This window comes from Rhinoraja longicauda, chromosome 42 (genome assembly GCF_053455715.1).
Source record: "Rhinoraja longicauda isolate Sanriku21f chromosome 42, sRhiLon1.1, whole genome shotgun sequence".
Taxonomy (NCBI): Eukaryota; Metazoa; Chordata; class Chondrichthyes; order Rajiformes; family Arhynchobatidae; genus Rhinoraja; species Rhinoraja longicauda.
Genome location: NC_135994.1, coordinates 4,344,768 through 4,364,253, shown reverse-complemented (window position 1 = coordinate 4,364,253; position 19,486 = coordinate 4,344,768). Strand labels below are relative to the sequence as shown.

The 19,486-nt window shown below is 44.6% G+C and overlaps 1 protein-coding gene across 3 annotated transcripts; it reads right to left on the bottom strand.

The window, feature by feature from the left end:
• Positions 1–7,040: 7,040 nt before the first annotated feature.
• pym1 (PYM homolog 1, exon junction complex associated factor) lies at positions 7,041–19,068 on the bottom strand. Of its 3 annotated transcripts, XR_013549600.1 has the most exons (4): positions 18,031–18,971; positions 15,725–15,818; positions 15,533–15,615; positions 11,726–11,860 (listed from the first exon to the last, which is right to left on the bottom strand). XR_013549600.1 is itself a non-coding variant. In XM_078431340.1 (3 exons), exons 1-3 carry the CDS (start codon positions 19,008–19,010, stop codon positions 11,386–11,388), a joined length of 597 nt encoding a protein of 198 aa, XP_078287466.1. In that variant the 5' UTR covers positions 19,011–19,068; the 3' UTR covers positions 7,041–11,385. The 3 variants fall into 3 exon arrangements, 2 of the variants coding, with proteins under 2 accessions (XP_078287466.1, XP_078287465.1); XM_078431340.1 differs by lacking the exons at positions 15,533–15,615; positions 18,031–18,971 and adding an exon at positions 18,983–19,068 and having other exon boundaries at positions 7,041–11,860; XM_078431339.1 differs by lacking the exon at positions 15,533–15,615 and having other exon boundaries at positions 7,041–11,860; positions 18,518–18,790.
• Between the last annotated feature and the right edge of the window lie 418 nt (positions 19,069–19,486).

Here is a 19,486-nt window from a genome sequence, read left to right as displayed (position 1 = left end):
GCCATCTTGCATCCTTCAAGGTTAAATTTGTTAAAAACTAGTCCAAGTGGACCCGTTGGGCCCAAACCTCTCCTGAATTGGTGCAGCACCCTCTCCTCCCCCACTCCCCTTCCGCCCATCCCCTTCCCCCCTCCTCCCCTTCCGCCCATCCCCTTCCCCCTCCTCCCCTTCCCCGATTCCATCCCCCTCAACCCCCCCCCCCTTATCCTCCCTCCTCCCCCACTACATCCCCCACAACCCCCCTTATCCTCCTTCCTGCCCCCCCCCCCTCCCTAGGAGTTAGATTTAAACTTAGAAATGTGAATAACTAAAAATATAACACCGATTTCAATGAAACTTCTTCCATTAGCACCAAAGGGACGACGGTGAGTAAGGTGGGCCGAAAATTGTCGCGCTATCGTGTACCGTTTTGGCTGTAGTTCAGGAACAAACAAACAAACGTAGAATCTTAACTTGGCCATAAGCGCCCATTGTCCTGCTGGCAGCACTGGGCCAAAGTTGCAAGGGTGGGCCTGGGCGGGCGATGTGCTCTGTGGACCATTCTCCTGTTAATACCCACCGCCAAAGTTTGCGTCGTGGAGCGTTGACGAGCAGGTGATTGTCAGGATGGGAGGGCTGCTGGCAGCTGGGTGATTGGAGGCAGCCAACCTCCTCTCAGTGCTGCCGCAGGGAAAGAACAAGTTCAAACACCTACCTGCTTGGGCTTCTCCCCCCCAACACCACCCACCCACTCTGACCATCAGTTCAAATCACGGCTGAAGTTCTTATCCATCTTGGGGCAGGAGAAGGTATCCCTGGAAGAGGTTGTTAAAATAGAACAGAGCAACAGAACGGAGCGGGTCCTTGCTGGATGAGTCTTGTGGATGAGCCTCAGCCTCAAATTTGGGGTTCAATCTTTCCTTGACTTGCCACATGAACAGACCCACCATTAGCCTGGATAACAAACACTCCGACAGGTAGGATACACATTCATGTGTAGGAAAAAACTACAGATGCTGGTTTAAAATCGAAGTTAGACACACAATGCTGTCCGTAACTGAGCGGGTCAGGCAGCATCTCTGGAGAGAAGGAATGGGTGACGTTTCCGGTCGAGACCCTTCTTCAGACTGAAGAGGGGACTCGACCCGAAACGTCGCCCACTCCTTCTCTCCAGAGATGCTGCCTGACCCGCTAGGATACATCATAACCTGGTTAGCTTTCACAAGGCATTGTGAATTTGGGAAACTTAGATGCTTGGAGTGGAAAATATTTAGCGCACTTACATTTCTCACCAACCATTTTACACGAAAACCTTTCAGTCAAACAGCGGTGAGTTGCCAAAGATAAAGATTTATTATTGCAACTGTACAGAATGCGAACATGAAAGGATAAACGTTTTCATTGAAGAACATAGATTTCTAATAGAGGGCGTCAGTGTTACATATTGACCTTACCATCCACTGGAAGGCTGTTCAAGAAGTTTGTTACCTGACACCAAGGGCGGTACGGTGGCGCAGCGGTAGAGTTGCTGCCTTACAGCGCCGGAGACTCAGGTTCGATCCTGACTACGGGCGCCGTCTGCACGGTGTTTGCACGTTCTCCCCGTGACCTGCGTGGGTTTTCTCCGAGATCTTCGGGTTCCTCCCACACTTCAAAGACGTGCAGGTTTGTAGGTTAATTGGCTGGGCAAATGTAAAAATTGTCCCTAGTGGGTGTAGGATAGTGTTGGTGTGCGGGGATCGCTGGGCGGTGCGGACCCGGTGGGCCGAAGGGCCTGTTTCTGCGCTGTATCTCTAAAAAAAAGTAAGATTGTGAGCGTATTGCCACAGTTGCCCTCGATGCTTTGAGGTAGTGGAGCATCTTTCTTAAGAGTGCTTTTCTCTTGAGGTCCATTTGCGCCATAGTCAGACAAAGGCTGTGAAAGAGCTGTGTTGGCCTGGCGATGGCCAAACTGTGTATTGGGTTATTGGAGAATGTCCTGTCATTGTGTAAACCATCCTTTCAGTCACTTGTTGAGGGTTGAGAACAAGCAGATTTATCGGTTACCTTGATGGCAAGAGTTGCTTGTTTATAGTCCTGTGAAGTGTCTTGGAACATTGCAAAACGTTAAACATATGATATAAATACTTTTTGTCCATACTATGGATGCTTCTTCCTCTAGATAACACCATCCAGGCTCTTAATTACATACAACAGTTTAGTTTAGAGATACATCGCAAACACAGCCCCTGCGGCCCACCGAGTCCACGCCGACCAGCGATTCCCGCACATCAACACTATCCTACACACGAGTGACAATTTTTTACATTTATACCAAGCCAATTTACCTACAAACTTGTACATCTTTGGAGTGTGGGCGGGTCACGAGGAGAACGTACAAACTCCGTGCAGACAGCACCCGTAGTCGGGATCGAACCCGGGTCTCTGACGTTGTAAGGCAGCAACTCTACCGCCGTGCCGTGCCGCCCATTGTCTTTGAATGGAGTCAGTAGGAATGTTACTGCCATTACTTTGTTGAAAGTGCTTTACAAATATAATTGGTGGTGTTGTTATAAACTACAGCAGAAGAGTTATGGAAATACTGACACCACGGTCCCGCCCCCCTCTCCTCACATCAGTCTGAAGAAGGTTCTTGACCCGAAACGTCACCCATTCCTTCTCTCCAGAGATGCTGCCCGTCCCGCTGAGTTACTCCAGCATTTTGTGTCCACGTTCGATTTAAACCAGCATCTGCAGGTTTTTTTCCTATCCAGTTATTCAAAGTCGGCTTACATCAAGCGCCCCAGAAACGGACTGCTCCCCGAAATAGTCCCCACCAGCAACGTGACCCATAGCCCCTTCCACGTCCCACAGGAGCTTGTGCGGACTCGGTGGGCCGAAGGGCCTGCTTCCACGCTGTATCTCCAAACTAAACAATAGACAATAGGTGCAGGAGGCCATTCGGCCCTTCGAGCAAGCACCGCCATTCAATGTGATCATGGCTGATCATTCTCAATCAGTACCCTGTTCCTGCCTTCTCCCCATACCCCCTGACTCCGCTATCCTTAAGAGCTCTATCTAGCTCTCTCTTGAATGCATTCAGAGAATTGGCCTCCACTGCCTTCTGAGGCAGAGAATTCCACAGATTCACAACTCTGACTGAAAAAGTTTTTCCTCATCTCAGTTCTAAACAAAATGGTCCTTTTGCCTATCGAATTATTTTGGGTGAAATTTTCACATGGACAAACCACAGCATGACTGAGTCAATTTTAACAGATCCAGATGGCATCATATGCCCATGATGCCTTCTCAATCGACTGAAGGCAGGTGGTTGTACTTAAAAAGCAGAGTTCATGCAAAGGCGAGAGCCTTTCAAGAAGTCTGCTGACGCAGATATTTAACATATACATACAGAACCCAGTGCTACACTTGCAATGGATTTGCTTACAAGTATAAATCTAAAGCAGGCATGGTTTAAAAAGCAAGGAATCCTTTAGAATGGATTCTGCGTAAAGATCTACCGTCTATTTTGTGAATGTGTTTACCAGAGTCAGCAGGTAATGGGTTCAAGACCAACTCCAGAGACTAGAGATATCTGGGCTGACATGTCAGTGTAACACTGATAAAACAACGCAGCATCTGAAATACTGCTTTGTGAATGAGATACTAAACAAAGGCCTCATCTTCCCCCTCAGATGAGGGGCAAATATGCTGCCGCACTATTTAAGAGCATGGGAGTTCTCCCATGTCTTTGCCAGTACCCATCCCCAATGTCACTAACAAAGTTGTGTAGGGAAATAACTGCAGATGCTGGTACAAATCGAAAGTATCACAAAATCCTTCCTTTGTCTCTCCCCCCGACATCAGTCTGAAGGGTCTCGACCAGAAACGTCGCCCATTCCTTCTCTCCTGAGATGCTGCCTGACCCGCTGAGTTACTCCAGCATTTTGTGAATAAATACCTTCGATTTGTACCAGCAGGTATTTTCCTACAAAATGCTGGAGTAACTCAGCGGGTCAGGCAGCATCTCAGGAGAAGAAATGGGTGATGTTTCGGGTCGAGACCCTTAACATCACCCATTCCTTCTCTCCCGAGATGCTGCCTGACCCGCTGAGTTACTCCAGCATTTTGTGATACCTTCACTAACAAAGTTATTATATTCCCATTTACTGGACTTTGTTGCACGCGATATAAGGCTGATGTGTATCCCATGTGACAACGGTGACTCCATTTTAAAGTGCTTAATTGGTTGGATAGTATTTCAGGATGTTCCAATGTTGTATAGAAATACAAGCGTTTAGTTTTCAATTTCCTTGGCTGCATCATGTCTTGTGACCACCTCTTCCCAAAGATCTTATAATCATTCATCATCTCCATCCACTTCACCTTCCTTGTTCCCCACAAAACCAACTTCACATCCATCGGTGAAGGAAAATGTTCCCCGAACTCTCTCAAATCCGTCCTCCATTTTAAAACTCTGGGACCCACTGCTGACCACGATTGTTTAGAGAAGTGAATTTGGACTTTACATTTGCTACATCTGATACGGTAATAAGCATTGAACAACCTGTTGGCACACAAGGACGAGTCAGGCAATTTATAAGACATCACAACTTGTCAGTGGCCACACAGAAACCTGTGCTAGATGCATTTTACTAATCCCAGAATGTAATGTATTTACCAATAGCAGAATGTAATGCTTTAAATTAAACTGCATTGAAATGCATGCTTAGAGATAATTGTTTTTGCATTTTCTTTCAGGGAACCGACTTCTTACTGATGTAGTTAATTGGACGCTGTCATTCTCTGGTAGATCACCCAGTGTTGAAGCTACTCGGGTCTGGCCTTCACCAGCTAAGAGACTGTTTTCCTTTCTGTAATAAGGCACAACCCAATTGCAGAATCCTGTATTGTTCGAGACTTAAAAACTAAGTATAGGAGCAGGGAGGTTCTGCTGCAGTTGTACAGGGCATTGGTGAGACCACACCTGGAGTATTGAGTATAGTTTTGGTCTACTAATCTGAGGAAAGACATTCTTGCCATAGAGGGGGTACAGAGAAGGTTCACCAGATTGATTCCTGGGATGGCAGGACTTTCATATGAAGAAAGACTGAATAGACTCGGCTTGTACTCGCTGGAATTTAGAAGATTGAGGGGGGATCTTATAGAAACTTACAAAATTCTTAAGGGGTTGGACAGGCTAGATGCAGGAAGATTGTTCCCGATGTTGGGGAAGTCCAGAACAAGGGGTCACAGTTTAAGGATAAGGGGGAAGTCTTTTAGGACTGAGATGAGAAAACATTTTTTCACACAGAGTGGTGAATCTGTGGAATTCTCTGCCACAGAAGGTAGTTGAGGCCGGTTCATTTGCTATATTTAAGAGGGAGTTAGATGTGGCCCTTGTGGCTAAAGGTATCAGGGGGTATGGAGAGAAGGCAGGTACAGGATACTGAGTTGGATGATCATATTCAATGGCGGTGCAGGCTCGAAGGGCCAAATGGCCTACTCCTGCACCTATTTTCTATGTTTCTAAGGAGAAATAGTTATCTACAGATGTTACGGACTTTGACCGAAATCTGAAATGTGGACCGAAACTATAAGAATCAAAGTCCTTTAGTCTGTACCTTGCATCGGTCTTTTGGCAGAGATCAATTTACTCAGAAATGAGAAATGGGACACAGGACCTTTCTACCTCCCTGACTACCTACTTGCAGGAGAACGGAATCTCTTGCTTTAGCACGAAAGATATTCAATCGGCAATTCAAGTCATACAATTTTAAAGGGCGATTTTCCACAAGAAGGTTATGCTTCTCCGTACAACCCAGTACTTCTTCTGAACACGAGTGTTTCACAGCAAAAGTTCATTTGAGGTATTGGCACTGTATTGCAGGAAATGCGAGAGGCAATTTTCACAGAACAATCTCCCACAGTGATAACAAATTGATCCATTTGAGATGTTGATCAAGGGATTAGTAATTTTCCCCCAACACCAAGAAACCCCCTTTCAAATAGTACCAATGCATGATTTGCGTTCAGTGGAGAAGGATGCACAGGACATTGCTTTGATACACAATACTCAATACAGTGTAGTAGAAAACAAAATTCCATGCTCAGTGTGCGAGTTTAAACCCACAGACTCAGACCACTGGATCATAGCTGACATTTACAGTATTAGGTATTGGTCGTATCATAGGGGATGTGATACCATATCCAGGCACTTGGTGGTTGAAAATCACTCACACTGCGCCTTTGATTCTTTAAGCCAGCCATTTTATACTGTATCAAAGAGTGGCCGATATTTTTCTGCTTGGTGCTCCATTAAGATGACACAAATGACCACTTTCTGAAAACAAAACTAATTGAAAGCAAGCAAACAAGCTTTGATTGATAAAGTTTCAACTTTTATTCACTAGTTTTGGAAGTGTTTTTACCAGTCACTTAATAGTCCACACATCACACATATCAAGCAACACATTTCTGATAGTTACTTACAGTAAAATAATTTCTACTTTTCTTTGAAATTAAAATCCTGTTAAAAGTCAATACTCCAGTGCCAAGAACCAGGAGGTGACCACTAGAAGTGCCAATTCCCTTGAAACAGATTCAAGTTTAGTTATACAATGGGTGGTACAAAGATACAAACCATTCTCCCTCTGCTGGGATCGAACCCCGATGCTGTCTCTGCAGTATTGTGGACAGAACTCGTATGCTGAACTATCGCAAGCAGAAAGTATCAGAGTCACTTTTTGAAGTGGGCTGAGCTAACGACTCTCAGCCAAGTTTGCTGCAGAGCTAGCACAAATGGACATCGACTGCCTCAGCTAGAAAAGGAAAACGGCAGCAGAGCTTTGCTCCCAATCACTCGTGCTCAAAGTAAATAAGCACCAAGACTGTCTGAGGTGAAAATCAGCAGCAAACTCTGCCCTAAGGCTGGAGAGGAGAAAGATCACAGGACTAAAACTGAGGGTATTTATTCACAAAATGCTGGAGTAACTCAGCAGGTCAGGCAGCATCTCAGGAGAGAAGGAATGGGCGACGTTTCGGGTCGAGACCCGAAACGTCGCCCATTCCTTCTCTCCTGAGATGCTGCCTGACCTGCTGAGTTACTCCAGCATTTTGTGAATAAATACCTTCGATTTGTACCAGCATCTGCAGTTATTTTCTTACACTTCTTGGACTAAAACCGAGTATTTTTGATCTGCTCATCTCACCCCGATACAATTTCTAGAAACACATTTGAGGGCTCGGATTTAGCCGCAGTCCCACTTCTCAAAAAGGGATCTTAAATATTCCAAAAGAGTCTTTGATTGATTGGAAGATGTAGCATGGAAACAGACCCTTCGGTTCACTGTCCATGCCGACCATCGATCACCTGCTCACACTGATTCGATGTAATCCCGCTTTCACACCCACTCCCTGCAATCCAGGGCAATTTACAGAGGGCCAATTAACCTACAAACCCGCGCGCCTTTGGGACATGGTAGGAAACCCATGCGATTGAGAATGATCAGCCATGAAGGGCCGAATGGCCTACTCCTGCACCTATTGTCTATTGTCACAGGGAGAGCACAAAAACTCCACAGGCAGCACCAGAGGCCAGGATCAAACCTGGGTCTTTGGCACTAAGGCGGCAGCTCGACCACCTGCCCCACTGTGCATACGCATCAATGCATTCCTTCCAACTACTAAATCTCTCAAATGGGAAATGTATTTAACGCAGAATTTACTCTGTGGTATGATATCAAGGATGTTACCTAGCTCATTGCAACTGTCCATTCCTCGAGTTAGAAACAGGGGCGAAGGCAACAGGCTTGATCAAATAATCACCTAGCAACCACAGATGCACAATTTCTTTGCAAAAGTGGGTAGAACTGCCTTGCACATCACCCCCCCACAGTTCACTTGAAGGCTTGTCCCAAGATAACCCAGCAGCTGCCTGGATGAACCATGCAGCACTGTTCCCCGTGCATTTGCAAGAGGGATAAACTCTAGCCTGTATTTAAGCTCCCGATTCCCATTGATCAGCAACTTGGTCATGTTTCTTCAAAACAATTAATGAGAAAATAAGGTTAGTTTAGTTTATAACACAGCACGGACCGTCGCCGACCAGCGATCCTCGCACATTAACACTACCCTACACACAGTAGGGTCAAAATAAAGTATTATTGATTCATTTTCAATGTCCAAGCCAGTTAACCTACAAACCTGCACGTCTTTGGAGTGTGGGAGGAAACCAGAGAGAACCCACGCAGGTTGTATGGGGAGAACGTACAAACTCTATCAACAGCACTCGTAGTCAGGATCAAACCAGGGTCTATAGCACTGTAAGGCAGTAACTCTACAACTGTGCCGCAACATGGCTGCTGCTAGTGTGTCCATCTTCTCCAGAGATGCTGCTTGACCTGCTGAGTTACTCTAGCACTGCATGTCCTTTTGTGCAAACCAGCGTCTGCAGTTCCTTGATTCTACTCTATGTGCCTCTTAGATTGGAAAACTGATTCTTAGAATTTTTTAACATTTCATTCATGGAATGTGGACATTACTGCTATGCCAATATTCATCACCCATTCCTGATTGGCCCTGAACTGAGGCGGCCATTTTGGATGGTTGATTGGGGGGTTACAAGGCCCGACCAGGTAAGTATGACACGATTTCTTTCCCCGAGGGGCGTTAGCGAACCAGATGAGTCTTTTACAACAACCCGGTGGCTTCATGGTTACAGTTACCAGTTACCTCTTTCCTTAAATACTTGATTTATTTAATCACCCCAATCTAAGTTTCCCAGCTGCCATGGCGGGATTCATATTCACGTCAAGAACTCTGGGCGCTGCTCCGGTACCTAAAACAAAGTTACAGCATCTTTTAATATACCCAGTCTTCCTCAGGGGGAAACTAATCTCCCAGTCACCTGAGCTACAAGGAATTGAAGGCATGAACTTCGCATCACTTCACATTATAGCAGCACATTGTTCCAAGTTCACGCATTTATGACTGATTTGGTCCCAAAGTTTACAGTGACCAAAGCAGTTTCTATCACACAAGTTCGGATATAAATTTTCTAACGACATTTAAGTGATGCCTTGTACTCCAAAAATTCCCACTCTGTTGGTCGTAGAGGTGGGCTAATACCAGCAGACTGAACTACCACAGATACCATGGCAGCACTACTGCTCAAGAAACTAGAAAATAACCACATGGAATATGAGAATTTGTAATGGCAACAGTTCTTGTGCTCCCTGTAGAGACCCTTGTTAAAAAATATATGAACTAATGTACTGGGCACTTCAAACCTACATTCAGAACCTTGATTATTCAACTGGACATGGACAACCGAGTCATATTTAAACAAGATTCCAACTTCGACAAACTCGCCCTCAAATATATATATTGATCACCAGCTGCTGCTTCCCTTAATCAATGTAGACTATTTCCTTCACATAACTACGAGTTATTTCCCAAACCTGTATCTAAAATGTACAGCACAGGTTAAAAAGTCAATGACAAGGAAAGTCCCAAACAGTTTTCCTAACTTTCAATTGAAAACTGTCAAAATAAATTATCTGTTAAAGTATACAAAAAAACACTGGGCCTTGATTTTGGTATTCCCATTACAATGGGCAGAATTAACATATGGCTATTAAGCATTAGCCAATACATTGACATTGAATTTAGACCATTATAAAAGCCACCCTTGACCTTTGCTTGTATGACCGTACTAAAGTTGTGCACTGACAAGATACATTACCTGCATATATCATTGAGTGAACATCCACTCCAAAGTCAACCAACTCCACCAGTTCAGGTCTCTTTTGCCAATCTCATAGTGTTGCCATTCAGCCGCAAGACTGCCAATGCCACACCAACGTCTGTGCCCATCTGCAGCCAATACATTGTGCTGATTGGCAATGAATCCAGAAAAGTGCTATGCCATCTTCCTCTAATCTCGATGATCTGGAGAGTGTGTTTACAGAGGCCTTACTATCTATGACTATATGTAACATGCATGCATCATTGGTGGGAAAAGGAAAGAGTTTAAAATCACATCAAAGGTGGAGTAATCCAAATACTCCAAAATGCTGGAGTAACTCAGCGGGTCAGGCAGCATCTCTGGAGGGAAGGAATGGGTGACGTTTTGATTCGAGACCCTTCTTCAGTCTGGTTGAATGGTTACCCATTCCTTCTCTCCAGAGATGCTGCCTGACCCGCAGAGTTACTCCAGTATTTTGTGTCTACCTTCGATTTAAACCAGCATCTGCAGTTTTCCTTCCTTACATCACATCAATGTCAGCAGAGAAATGTTTCGTTCCCACGCGTGTCCCACATGGTAGTGAGTGTGCATGTACCAGCCTAACTCCATGCATGTCTGCATTCAATGCAGATGGGCAACTTGGGAGAGATTTGCATTCACTTTGCGCCTTGTCCCCAGAAGTGTGTCAAAGAACTTCACAGTGGGATGAATTAGTGCAGAAGCTGGAGTGTAGGTCGAGCTTCCATTACTCGGAACGGCTTGCGGTCCACGGAGAAAATGGCACAACTATGAAATGATACCAATTACACAAACAGAAAATCAAAAATAAAGAAACAAGTCAACAGTAGCATTGAATTCAATTAGCTCAAATCACTAATGCATTGTATTGTTATACCAGTGAAGCATAGCTGGCACTTGTATACAGAAGAAATATCTTTGATCATGCTCGCTCTGCAACGTAAGGACACAGAAAAATTATTTTATTAAAACCTTTAGACAAGAGTTCACCGCATGGGAGTTATACAAATATCATTTAATTATCCCACACAATGGGAGCAAGCACAATTCGAAAAATAATCGGCAGATATCATTTAGTGCAATGGCATCCCAAAGAGGGTCATTTTGATTTCAATGTTCCCATTTGGTAATACATCTTATTCCCCATCATTAATTTGTTTTCTCAATCCAAATTCAATGCACAAAAGGAGACGCGAGACTTGGAAAGGAGGTGGGGGAAAAAAAGTGCTGTAACCATGTCTGGCGAATTAAACACTGGACTGTTTTTTTCCTCCATTACGTGGAAAGCACCCGAGATGATTTCCAGGCTTCTCAGCATGGCGAGCCCCCTGGTTCAGGACGGGCACACAGCGAGAGGCACAGCGCAAAGTCACGTAGTGTAACAGCAAAGACTCAATGCAGTCTATTGACAGTCTGTACAGTACATTAATCCCATATCACTTTCTTGCACATACGAAGGAGAGTTTAAAAAATAGTTCCATCAGTTCTGTTAAAACCAACATGAAAGGCCGCACAATTACAAGGGCCAGCATGGGCATTGATGTCCCATCAAGTGACCCTTGGTCTCGGTAGGATGCATACCCATTTATTGTCTGACAGTTACTTGGCATGGCTATGGAATCGTAACACTCCTCGTCTCCTTGGAAGCGTACACATTTCCCCTATAAACCCAGTTCCACATCCTCCAGCTCCTCCATCAGCTGTTTCCGGCGGCTCAGCTTTTCCAGCTGCTCCTTTGTCGCCTGCTTAATCTCGCCAGAGTCTAGCTTTTGCTGTAGTTCATCGATTTGGCGCAGTTTTTTTTTGAGGTTTTTTACCTTTTTCGCCTTCTCTGCTCCGTCGTGGTCCCCCTGCAGTGCAGCCGCCGCCAGCGGGCTTGGATTGCCACTGCCACCAGCAATGGTGGTTTTCTGCAACGTTTGGCTCAGCTCATCGGCCTCGGCGGTGCCGTCACACTCCTGCTGCTGTTTGCGCTTCTCTTTGCGCTTGAAGTTGCGTTTAGCTGACTTGGATAACCCAACTAGCTCTCCGTCCTGCTTTGACTGTTGCTGCTTGCTTTTGTCGGATTCATCTGCGTTAAGGCCTGGCGGCAGGTCTGGTTTGCTTTTGAAAAACTTCACAAACTTGTTCTCGTACCTGCACACAACAAATACAGATAATAACAGGCCATGCGAACTGGGATACAGGCAGATTGTGTTACAACAAAGTTCTATTCCCCCCAGACTTGCTCCCTTTCTCTGCCAGCTCTTGCCCAACAACAGTTTAATTGGCACAAACCCACTGAATTTAAGTGACCACGCTCCGTGCCTGACCTCGACAATAAACCAACTGAGAACAACTCTAACCAAAGCTGATCCTGTGCACAACCCAGAACTTTTGCAGCACAAGTCATCCTGTAAAGAGTGACAGGCCCATTTCTCCAATAAATGCAGCATTGGGAAGAAAAGACACAAAGCCCCATTCAATGTATTAAAAGTTATCTTCCCCAACAAGCTCTTGGCATACTACTTAATGGGACCTGATAAATCACATCTCCCAATTGGCTCAGCTGTGTTGCCTCACCAAAATGAATACAGGATCGGGTTTGGCAGTGATGCCTCTCAACTGAATAACATCACCAATTATTAACAGGAACAATGTCCACCAGGATAAGTTGCCACGAGGGCAGATTGTTCCCTTATAGATCAGATCCTACAATTGGGAAAATAAAAATATGGGATTTTTCCTGGAACAAAGGGGCTGCATTTATTGGTATGCAAATCTAACTTTTGGTAATATGGAAAAGGTAGCTTCTGCTCCCATGTGGAACTCATGAGGAAACGTTAATGCATATCAGACAATAGTTGTTGCATGCACCCTGCTATTGACGAGGTGCCTTCCAAAACTACTGATCGAGAGCACATTGGGGAATTTTTTTTTTTATAACGAGAACCTTTTTGTTAAAATCATTCAGAAATGAATTGGGCTTTACGGAGAGCAGTGATAAATGTTATAAACATCTTACCAAGACAGCTCTGGTATGATGTTTCTCTCATGAAAGGCTGCTGGCAGTAGTCATGGTGCTGGTTCAGTTTAGAGATACAGTTCGGAAACAGGCCCTTCAGCCCACTGAATCCACACTGACCAGCAATCCACGCTCACCAACACTATCCTACTCACACGAGGGACAATTTACAATGATACCATATACAGCACTGAGATTCAGGTTATGGTGAAAGCCAGTATAAGTTTGCAGTGACATATGGAGCAAATATTAATTAAAATCAAAGGAGGCAAATACAAACCTCGAGCTATGAAATTAAATACATGGTCTCAGGACTTCAAACATGCTGCATTTATTACATTACACACATACACTTTACACTGCAAAATCAACTAGGGAAAATGACAGGATAAAGGGCCAGAATCCTGCCTACGTTTAAAAAAAACCCACCAATTCTGCCAAAGATTACTCCTCCACCCAAAAAACCCTGCACCTCCCCTCCCAAAGCCATCTCTTCTCTAATCCTATTTCATCCCACTTGCTGGCTGCCAAACCTACCCCACAGTCTAACTCCTGTAAGTGGTGTTTCTTTTATCAAGCTTCATCACCCCATTCGCAGTTATGCCCTCAACCTCCATCCTTCTTAGCCACACAAGCACCCTCTCCAACTGCGGCCCAAAATCCAAAGAGCTGAAGCTTCCTCGTCCTCTATGGTCACCCACCAGTTAAAATTTCCCATCATTGTCAGACTGACACCTAAAACTCTGCATTGAGAACTTTGAGGCAGAGATCCATTCCACTAAACACCACCCATTTTCTAGTGCTTCCTTTACACCATTTCTTTGCTCTGTCTCCTTGGCTGCAATTTGCAATGAAGTCCTGCAGATTTAGCTGGCTTTGATATCCATAGTGCCAAGTGAAGTTACTAGAATTCAAATCTCATGGCATCACGATGGAAGTATTAATCCAGTGCTATTTTTTTGAAAATATTTTTAATAACAGCTTAACACAAAAGGCGTTTGCGCATAATTGCAAGAGGTGCACATTGAATAAGTGCACTTATGAAGGTCTCCAGATGAGAACAGAGGGGGGAGCCTGGTGCACTGATGGAACGATTAGCTTGCATTGGATGGAAATATGTCGTTATCCCTATAAAAATGAGCCTTAATTTTTTTAGCACAATAAACCTACTTTGCGCAGTGAACAAGCGTGGAATCAGGAGTGCATTATTTATCATGAGAAAATAATAAACACTCATCTGACTCCTTTTATAATGCAATAGATACATGCTTAGAAATTCAGCGTAGCGATTTTGCACAAAGATTGCACAACACAGGTAATGCACATTTCAAAATTATGCCTGCACTAATGAAGTAGGCTTAAAATAATAACTATTTTACCCCTTTACTTTTGTACATTGCAATTTTTATTTATTTATAATAATTAACATTTGTGTCCAATCACAAATGTATGCCAAGCATATTTTTTGGAACTCATTAATGACTTGAGGATAAAGGCCCAATTTGTGGAAATAAGTAACACTACATTCCAGGTTCGACGGAAGTAAGGACAGGAAGAGGGGAAACTTGCAGCGGCACGCAGAGTGCATATGGGTTTGCGCTGAATGTCAGTTAGTTCAGGGGCAGAGAACCTCAGCAGGTTAGTTCTCTCAGAAGCAGGGAGAATTAAGAGGGAGATAAAGGAGAAGTTTTCCCATTCTCTGCTTGGTTGCCATAAGACAAAGAAAAACCACGAGCAACCTGCCTGCAAGCTTTCAGTGCTATTCTGCAGCTTGCCTAGAGGAATGGTGAGGGTCACCTTCTATTCTTAAAAATTAATTAGCCACACCAGCTCTTTGAAGTGTCATGGCTGTAACAGTTGAAGAAAAGTTGCCTTGGGGTTCAAAATTTGGAATATACAATATTTGCTTTGGCTCTGTATCTATTTCTTCTTCCCAATCTGAGTTACTCGTTGGCGATTGCAAGGAATGCTGGCCAACCTTGCCCTTCTTAGCCCTGGCATGCAGAGGTTCCCTGCAGCACCCAAATTGCTTCTACCACTAAGATTAGTTAACATAACCTAGATGTGGAAATTAAATGTGTCAAATTAAGCAGCATTGCCAAGGAGAACATAGGACAATGGCTTTACAAAATTCACTGAGGTCTCTGGACTTGACCTTTTCTTTAAATCCCAGAGCTAGTCACACCTCAAAAGTCTTGCAATAAGGGATCTAGGTGTCGGGCATTTACAGGAAACAACTTAATTTTACTTTCTTCCATTTCTTCCTGGGGTACTAAAGATTGAAGGCTGGTATGCCAAACTAACTATAGACTGGTACTGAGAATTCAATTATTTTAGGCGCCCGTGAACTCCAGGTAAAATGTGTTGGAAGACATCCTTGAGATGCAACACAAATGGCCACTTTGAAATGAAACCAGATAATGGAATGTTGACTACATTTCTTCCCCTTGTTACACACTTAATATGGTCAGCACTTTACACTCGATTAAGATGCCAAAACACAATAGGGGACACAAGCTGGACAGTCGCACTGCAGCTTATCCAGTCACCTTTGCAACAAAGAAGTCTTCTCAAAGACATCTGTTGGAATAGTGAAAGTGAAACCACCACAACTGCACTTGCAGATGTGTGGTCGAGGACAATTCTCGTTTCACAGGCTCGCCAAGAAGTCATTCGCTCTGGTCACCCAGTCACTTCCCAACTCAAAGCTAGTATTTTCACCAACTACAAGAACTGTAAAATTATAGTCACATATGATGGAAAGTTAAAAAGCCAAATTTTAGATAGCTGAAATGCTTTGGTACCTCAACAGGATAACAGTCTGTGATGTGACAATTGGTGCCACTGTTGTGGATGACAGCAGGTGCTTAGAGACAGTAGGTGTGAACTATGGGGGAACAGACAAACAGACAATGAGATAAAAGATGGACACCCTACCCCAACCCCACCATAACATATTGCAGAAAAATATTTAATTCTCTTAAAATGTTACTTACACTGGCACTTCTTCTGGAGGCACATATCCTTCCCTCACGCGCCTTGGTTTTCGCCAAGTCCCGTCAGGGCGCTGTGATGCTGGAATATATTTTCCTACAAATGTTGAGGAAAAATAAGTTTTGAATATATACATTGTTTAGTGTCTGCTGTGATTTAAGAGGGGACTCTATTCATTGTGAAATATTCAACATACTCAAAGGAATACTGCATGCATAGAAACATAGAAAATAGGTGCAGGAGTAGGCCATTCGGCCCTTCGAGCCTGCACCGCCAGTCAATATGATCATGGCTGATCATCCAACTCAGTATCCTGTACCTGCCTTCTCTCCATGCCCCCTGATCCCTTTAGCCACAAGGGCCACATCTAACTCCCTCTTAAATATAGCCAATGAACTAGACTCAACTGCCTTCTGTGGCAGAGAATTCCACAGGTTCACCACTCTCCGTGTGAAAAAAAACGTTCTCATCTCGGTCCTAAAAGCCTTCCCCCTTATCCTTAAACTGTGATCCCTTGTTGTTCTGTGACCCCATGCAAAATCACAATTGTCTTCTCATCCAGCAACTGGCACAGAAGTTCAGAACAATTAACATTTGGTGTACTGTCAACTCTAAAATAAGTGGTGGGAGGGTTACAATCAGGATTGTGACAGCATATTTGGCCTATTGAGCTAATGTCTGCCTTTTTTTAAAGATCAATACAATTATTTTCATTCTTGGCTCTCTCTCTCCCACTGCAAATACTTTAAAGTACTTATCCGATTTATTTTGGAAAGCTTCAATGGATTCTATTTCTAACATGCTTTTACACAGCAAAGTCAAACACCTAACTACTCACTGTGCGAGAGTTCTTTTGCATGTTATCTAATCTCTTTTGACTTGCACGCATTGATTCTCAACTTTCTGCAAATCGAAACAGTTCATCTTTATCCCCTTGCCTGCTGAATAATTCATGATTGCAAACAGCTCTATCAAGTCTCCTCTGAACCTTTCACGCTCAGATTACCAACCCCAGCTTCTCCATCTATGCAAAGAGAAGCTGCTCATCCACAAAATGTGCACCCTCTCCACATTTTTTTCAGATGTACTACCAAACTTTCCTAGTTGCTACTGAACCATTACTTTATAGATTCAACATAGCTCTCTCTTTTATGCCTCACGACGGAAGCTAGTCACCTGCCTTGGGTTCCATTGATGTCAATGAAGTGGGCACAACATCAGATCTCCACTTTCAAGCACTTGTTCCCAGAAGCAAAGGCAACACTTTTAACTGAAGTACCAGTCACACAAGATTTCCTTGTGATAAGTAGAAAAAATATAGGTGCAGGGGGCCAGTCGGCCCTTCGAGCCAGCTCCGCCATTCAATGCGATCACGGCTGATCATCTGAAATCAGTTCCTGCTTTTCCCCCATATCCCTTGATTCCTTTAGCCCTAAGAGCTAAATCTAACTGTCTCTTGAAAAGTAAATACTAATGCAGGATTTCAATTCCAAAGGCAGCAGTAATTCTCAAATGCCAATATAACTGTTTTGTTCATTAGCCAAAGAAATGGCAATTCAATGGCTACCAATGCGCAACTAGATTTTTAGAGTCATAGAGAGAAAGTCATGCAGCATGGAAACAGGTCCTTCGGCCCAACTTGCCCATGCCAACCAAGATGGCCTATCTACACTAGTCCTTATCCAAGTACCTGTCAAAATGTTTCTCAAATGTTATGACCGTACCTGCCTCAAATACCTTCTTTGGCAGCTCGTTCCATACACCCACCATCTCTGTGTACCCCTTTTCCACTGAGGCTCCTATTAAATCTTAAACCACCCAATTTACCAGTGATGCCACTTCCAAGGAACTACATACCTGCACTCCTAGATCCCTCTGCTCTACAACACTCCCCAGAGTCCAACCATTCACCATGTAGGTCCTGCCGTTGTTAGACTTTAAAAACTACAAATTGACATTGACTGTTGTGTTTTAGTCTTTCTTGTCATAACTTTCTTTCCCCTCAAAACCCACTGTTTTGTCTATTAACTCTCACAAGCATCCTTCCTGATTGAAGAGACAAGCTTAGTTCCAAGTCTCTACCAGGGCCTCTCTCCAAAATGTACAAAAACAGAGCGCTGATGCAGCAATTTTGCCTCCCTTCAGGAAAAGTACATGGCTTTCATTCAGAATGAAATAGCCCACCTACTACAATGGACTTACTGTTGATGTGACCAAAAGTAAATCATAAAACCTTTCCAATTGTGCAATTTTCACTGAATGTTAAAAATCACAATTTCAAAAAATGTGTAATGGAAACAAAACTCACTTGTGTAGTTTATTGGATTTTGGAATGTGAATCTCCGACGAACCAAGCTTCAAAAATTATAACATTTAAGACGACTATATTTCGAACAAAGGATTCAAATGATCAAAATGGAGTGGAGCGAGGGCATTTTAGGGTTAATAATTCTGCATCAGACCAAACCCTCGAAATTAGTTCAATAGTTCATTATAAATCTCGGTAAAAAAACGCATTTAAGTTTGAACTAATTAATGCGCTTCAAAGGAGGTTTACAATTTCGAGTTCGGGTGTTGGGCAGGCCACTTTTTTGGCACTAGGCCGCAAGCGAAGCCTCGGACTTTCCTATCTCTCTTAGCCGGCCAGTCGAGGCGGCCTGCGGGCTGGAGACCCGGCCGAAGTGCAATGGCGAGCGGGGAAGGGACAGGCCACACGACGTACCGACTTCTGGAGGCCGAGCACCGGCTTTGGAGGCGAGAGGGGGAGAGCGACGGCGGCCAAGAAACCCACTCACCCGTCTCGTCCGTCACATAAGGAGCCGCCATGATGAGCGCGCCGGAAGTTGCGCCGCTCGCTTTCCATGGCGGACAGCGGGGGAAGGAGGAGGAGGAGGACGACGACATGGTGCACTGAGGGGAAAACAACGAGAGGTCCCGCGAATAAACCTGCCTCGAGTTTCCTCGAACCGCCGGGCGGGCGAAGGAGGGCCGTGAGGCGGGCCCCCGCTCTCCCCACACAGCGGCAGAAACATCACCTCATCTCCCCCCATCTCCCGCCCGCCCGCCCGCCATGGCGGCACGCTCCCGCCACAAACCTCTCCCGGCTTCAACGCGGTAAAACCGACCTACTCTCCCCCATCTCCCCCGCAAAACAGGATTCTTAGCTTAATGTGACCTTAACACGCGCACAAAACCCGACAATGCCGAGATTTGCTCGAGTTGGCTCCTCTCTCACGCACAAGCTAAGAGCGAGCCCCTACCAGAATCGGCGTCGGGAACGGCCTCCATGGCGGCTCTGTGGAGTGACGAATCTCAATTGAACCAGCAGGGTGAGTGTCAGCGGGTGTGGCCGCCTGCTGCAGGGCAAGAACCAAAGATATGATCTTTGGCAAGAACCAACACGACCAGCGGGGGCCTCCTCCCTCCTTTCAATGCCCCCTCCCAAGGCGCAGGAAAAGGCGCAGACAATCACCTCACATCCTTTTATTTCCAGTGTTTGCAAAAGGAAGCAAAACCCCGCATTTACAGTCATGTTGTATCTCAATCCAATTAACGCCAGGTGAATCATAAGGTAGAGGAGCAGTATGAGGCCATTCAGCCCATCGAGTCACTCTGCCATTCAACCGCGGCTGATCCGATTGATAAGAGATTCGTTGTAGCATTGAAGGAGGACGTTCAGCCCATTGAGTTTGCACCTCCTGGTAAATTGTCCCCTCAATAGTGATCAAAGGACATTGGCCTGAAAATGTTAACATTGCTTTTCA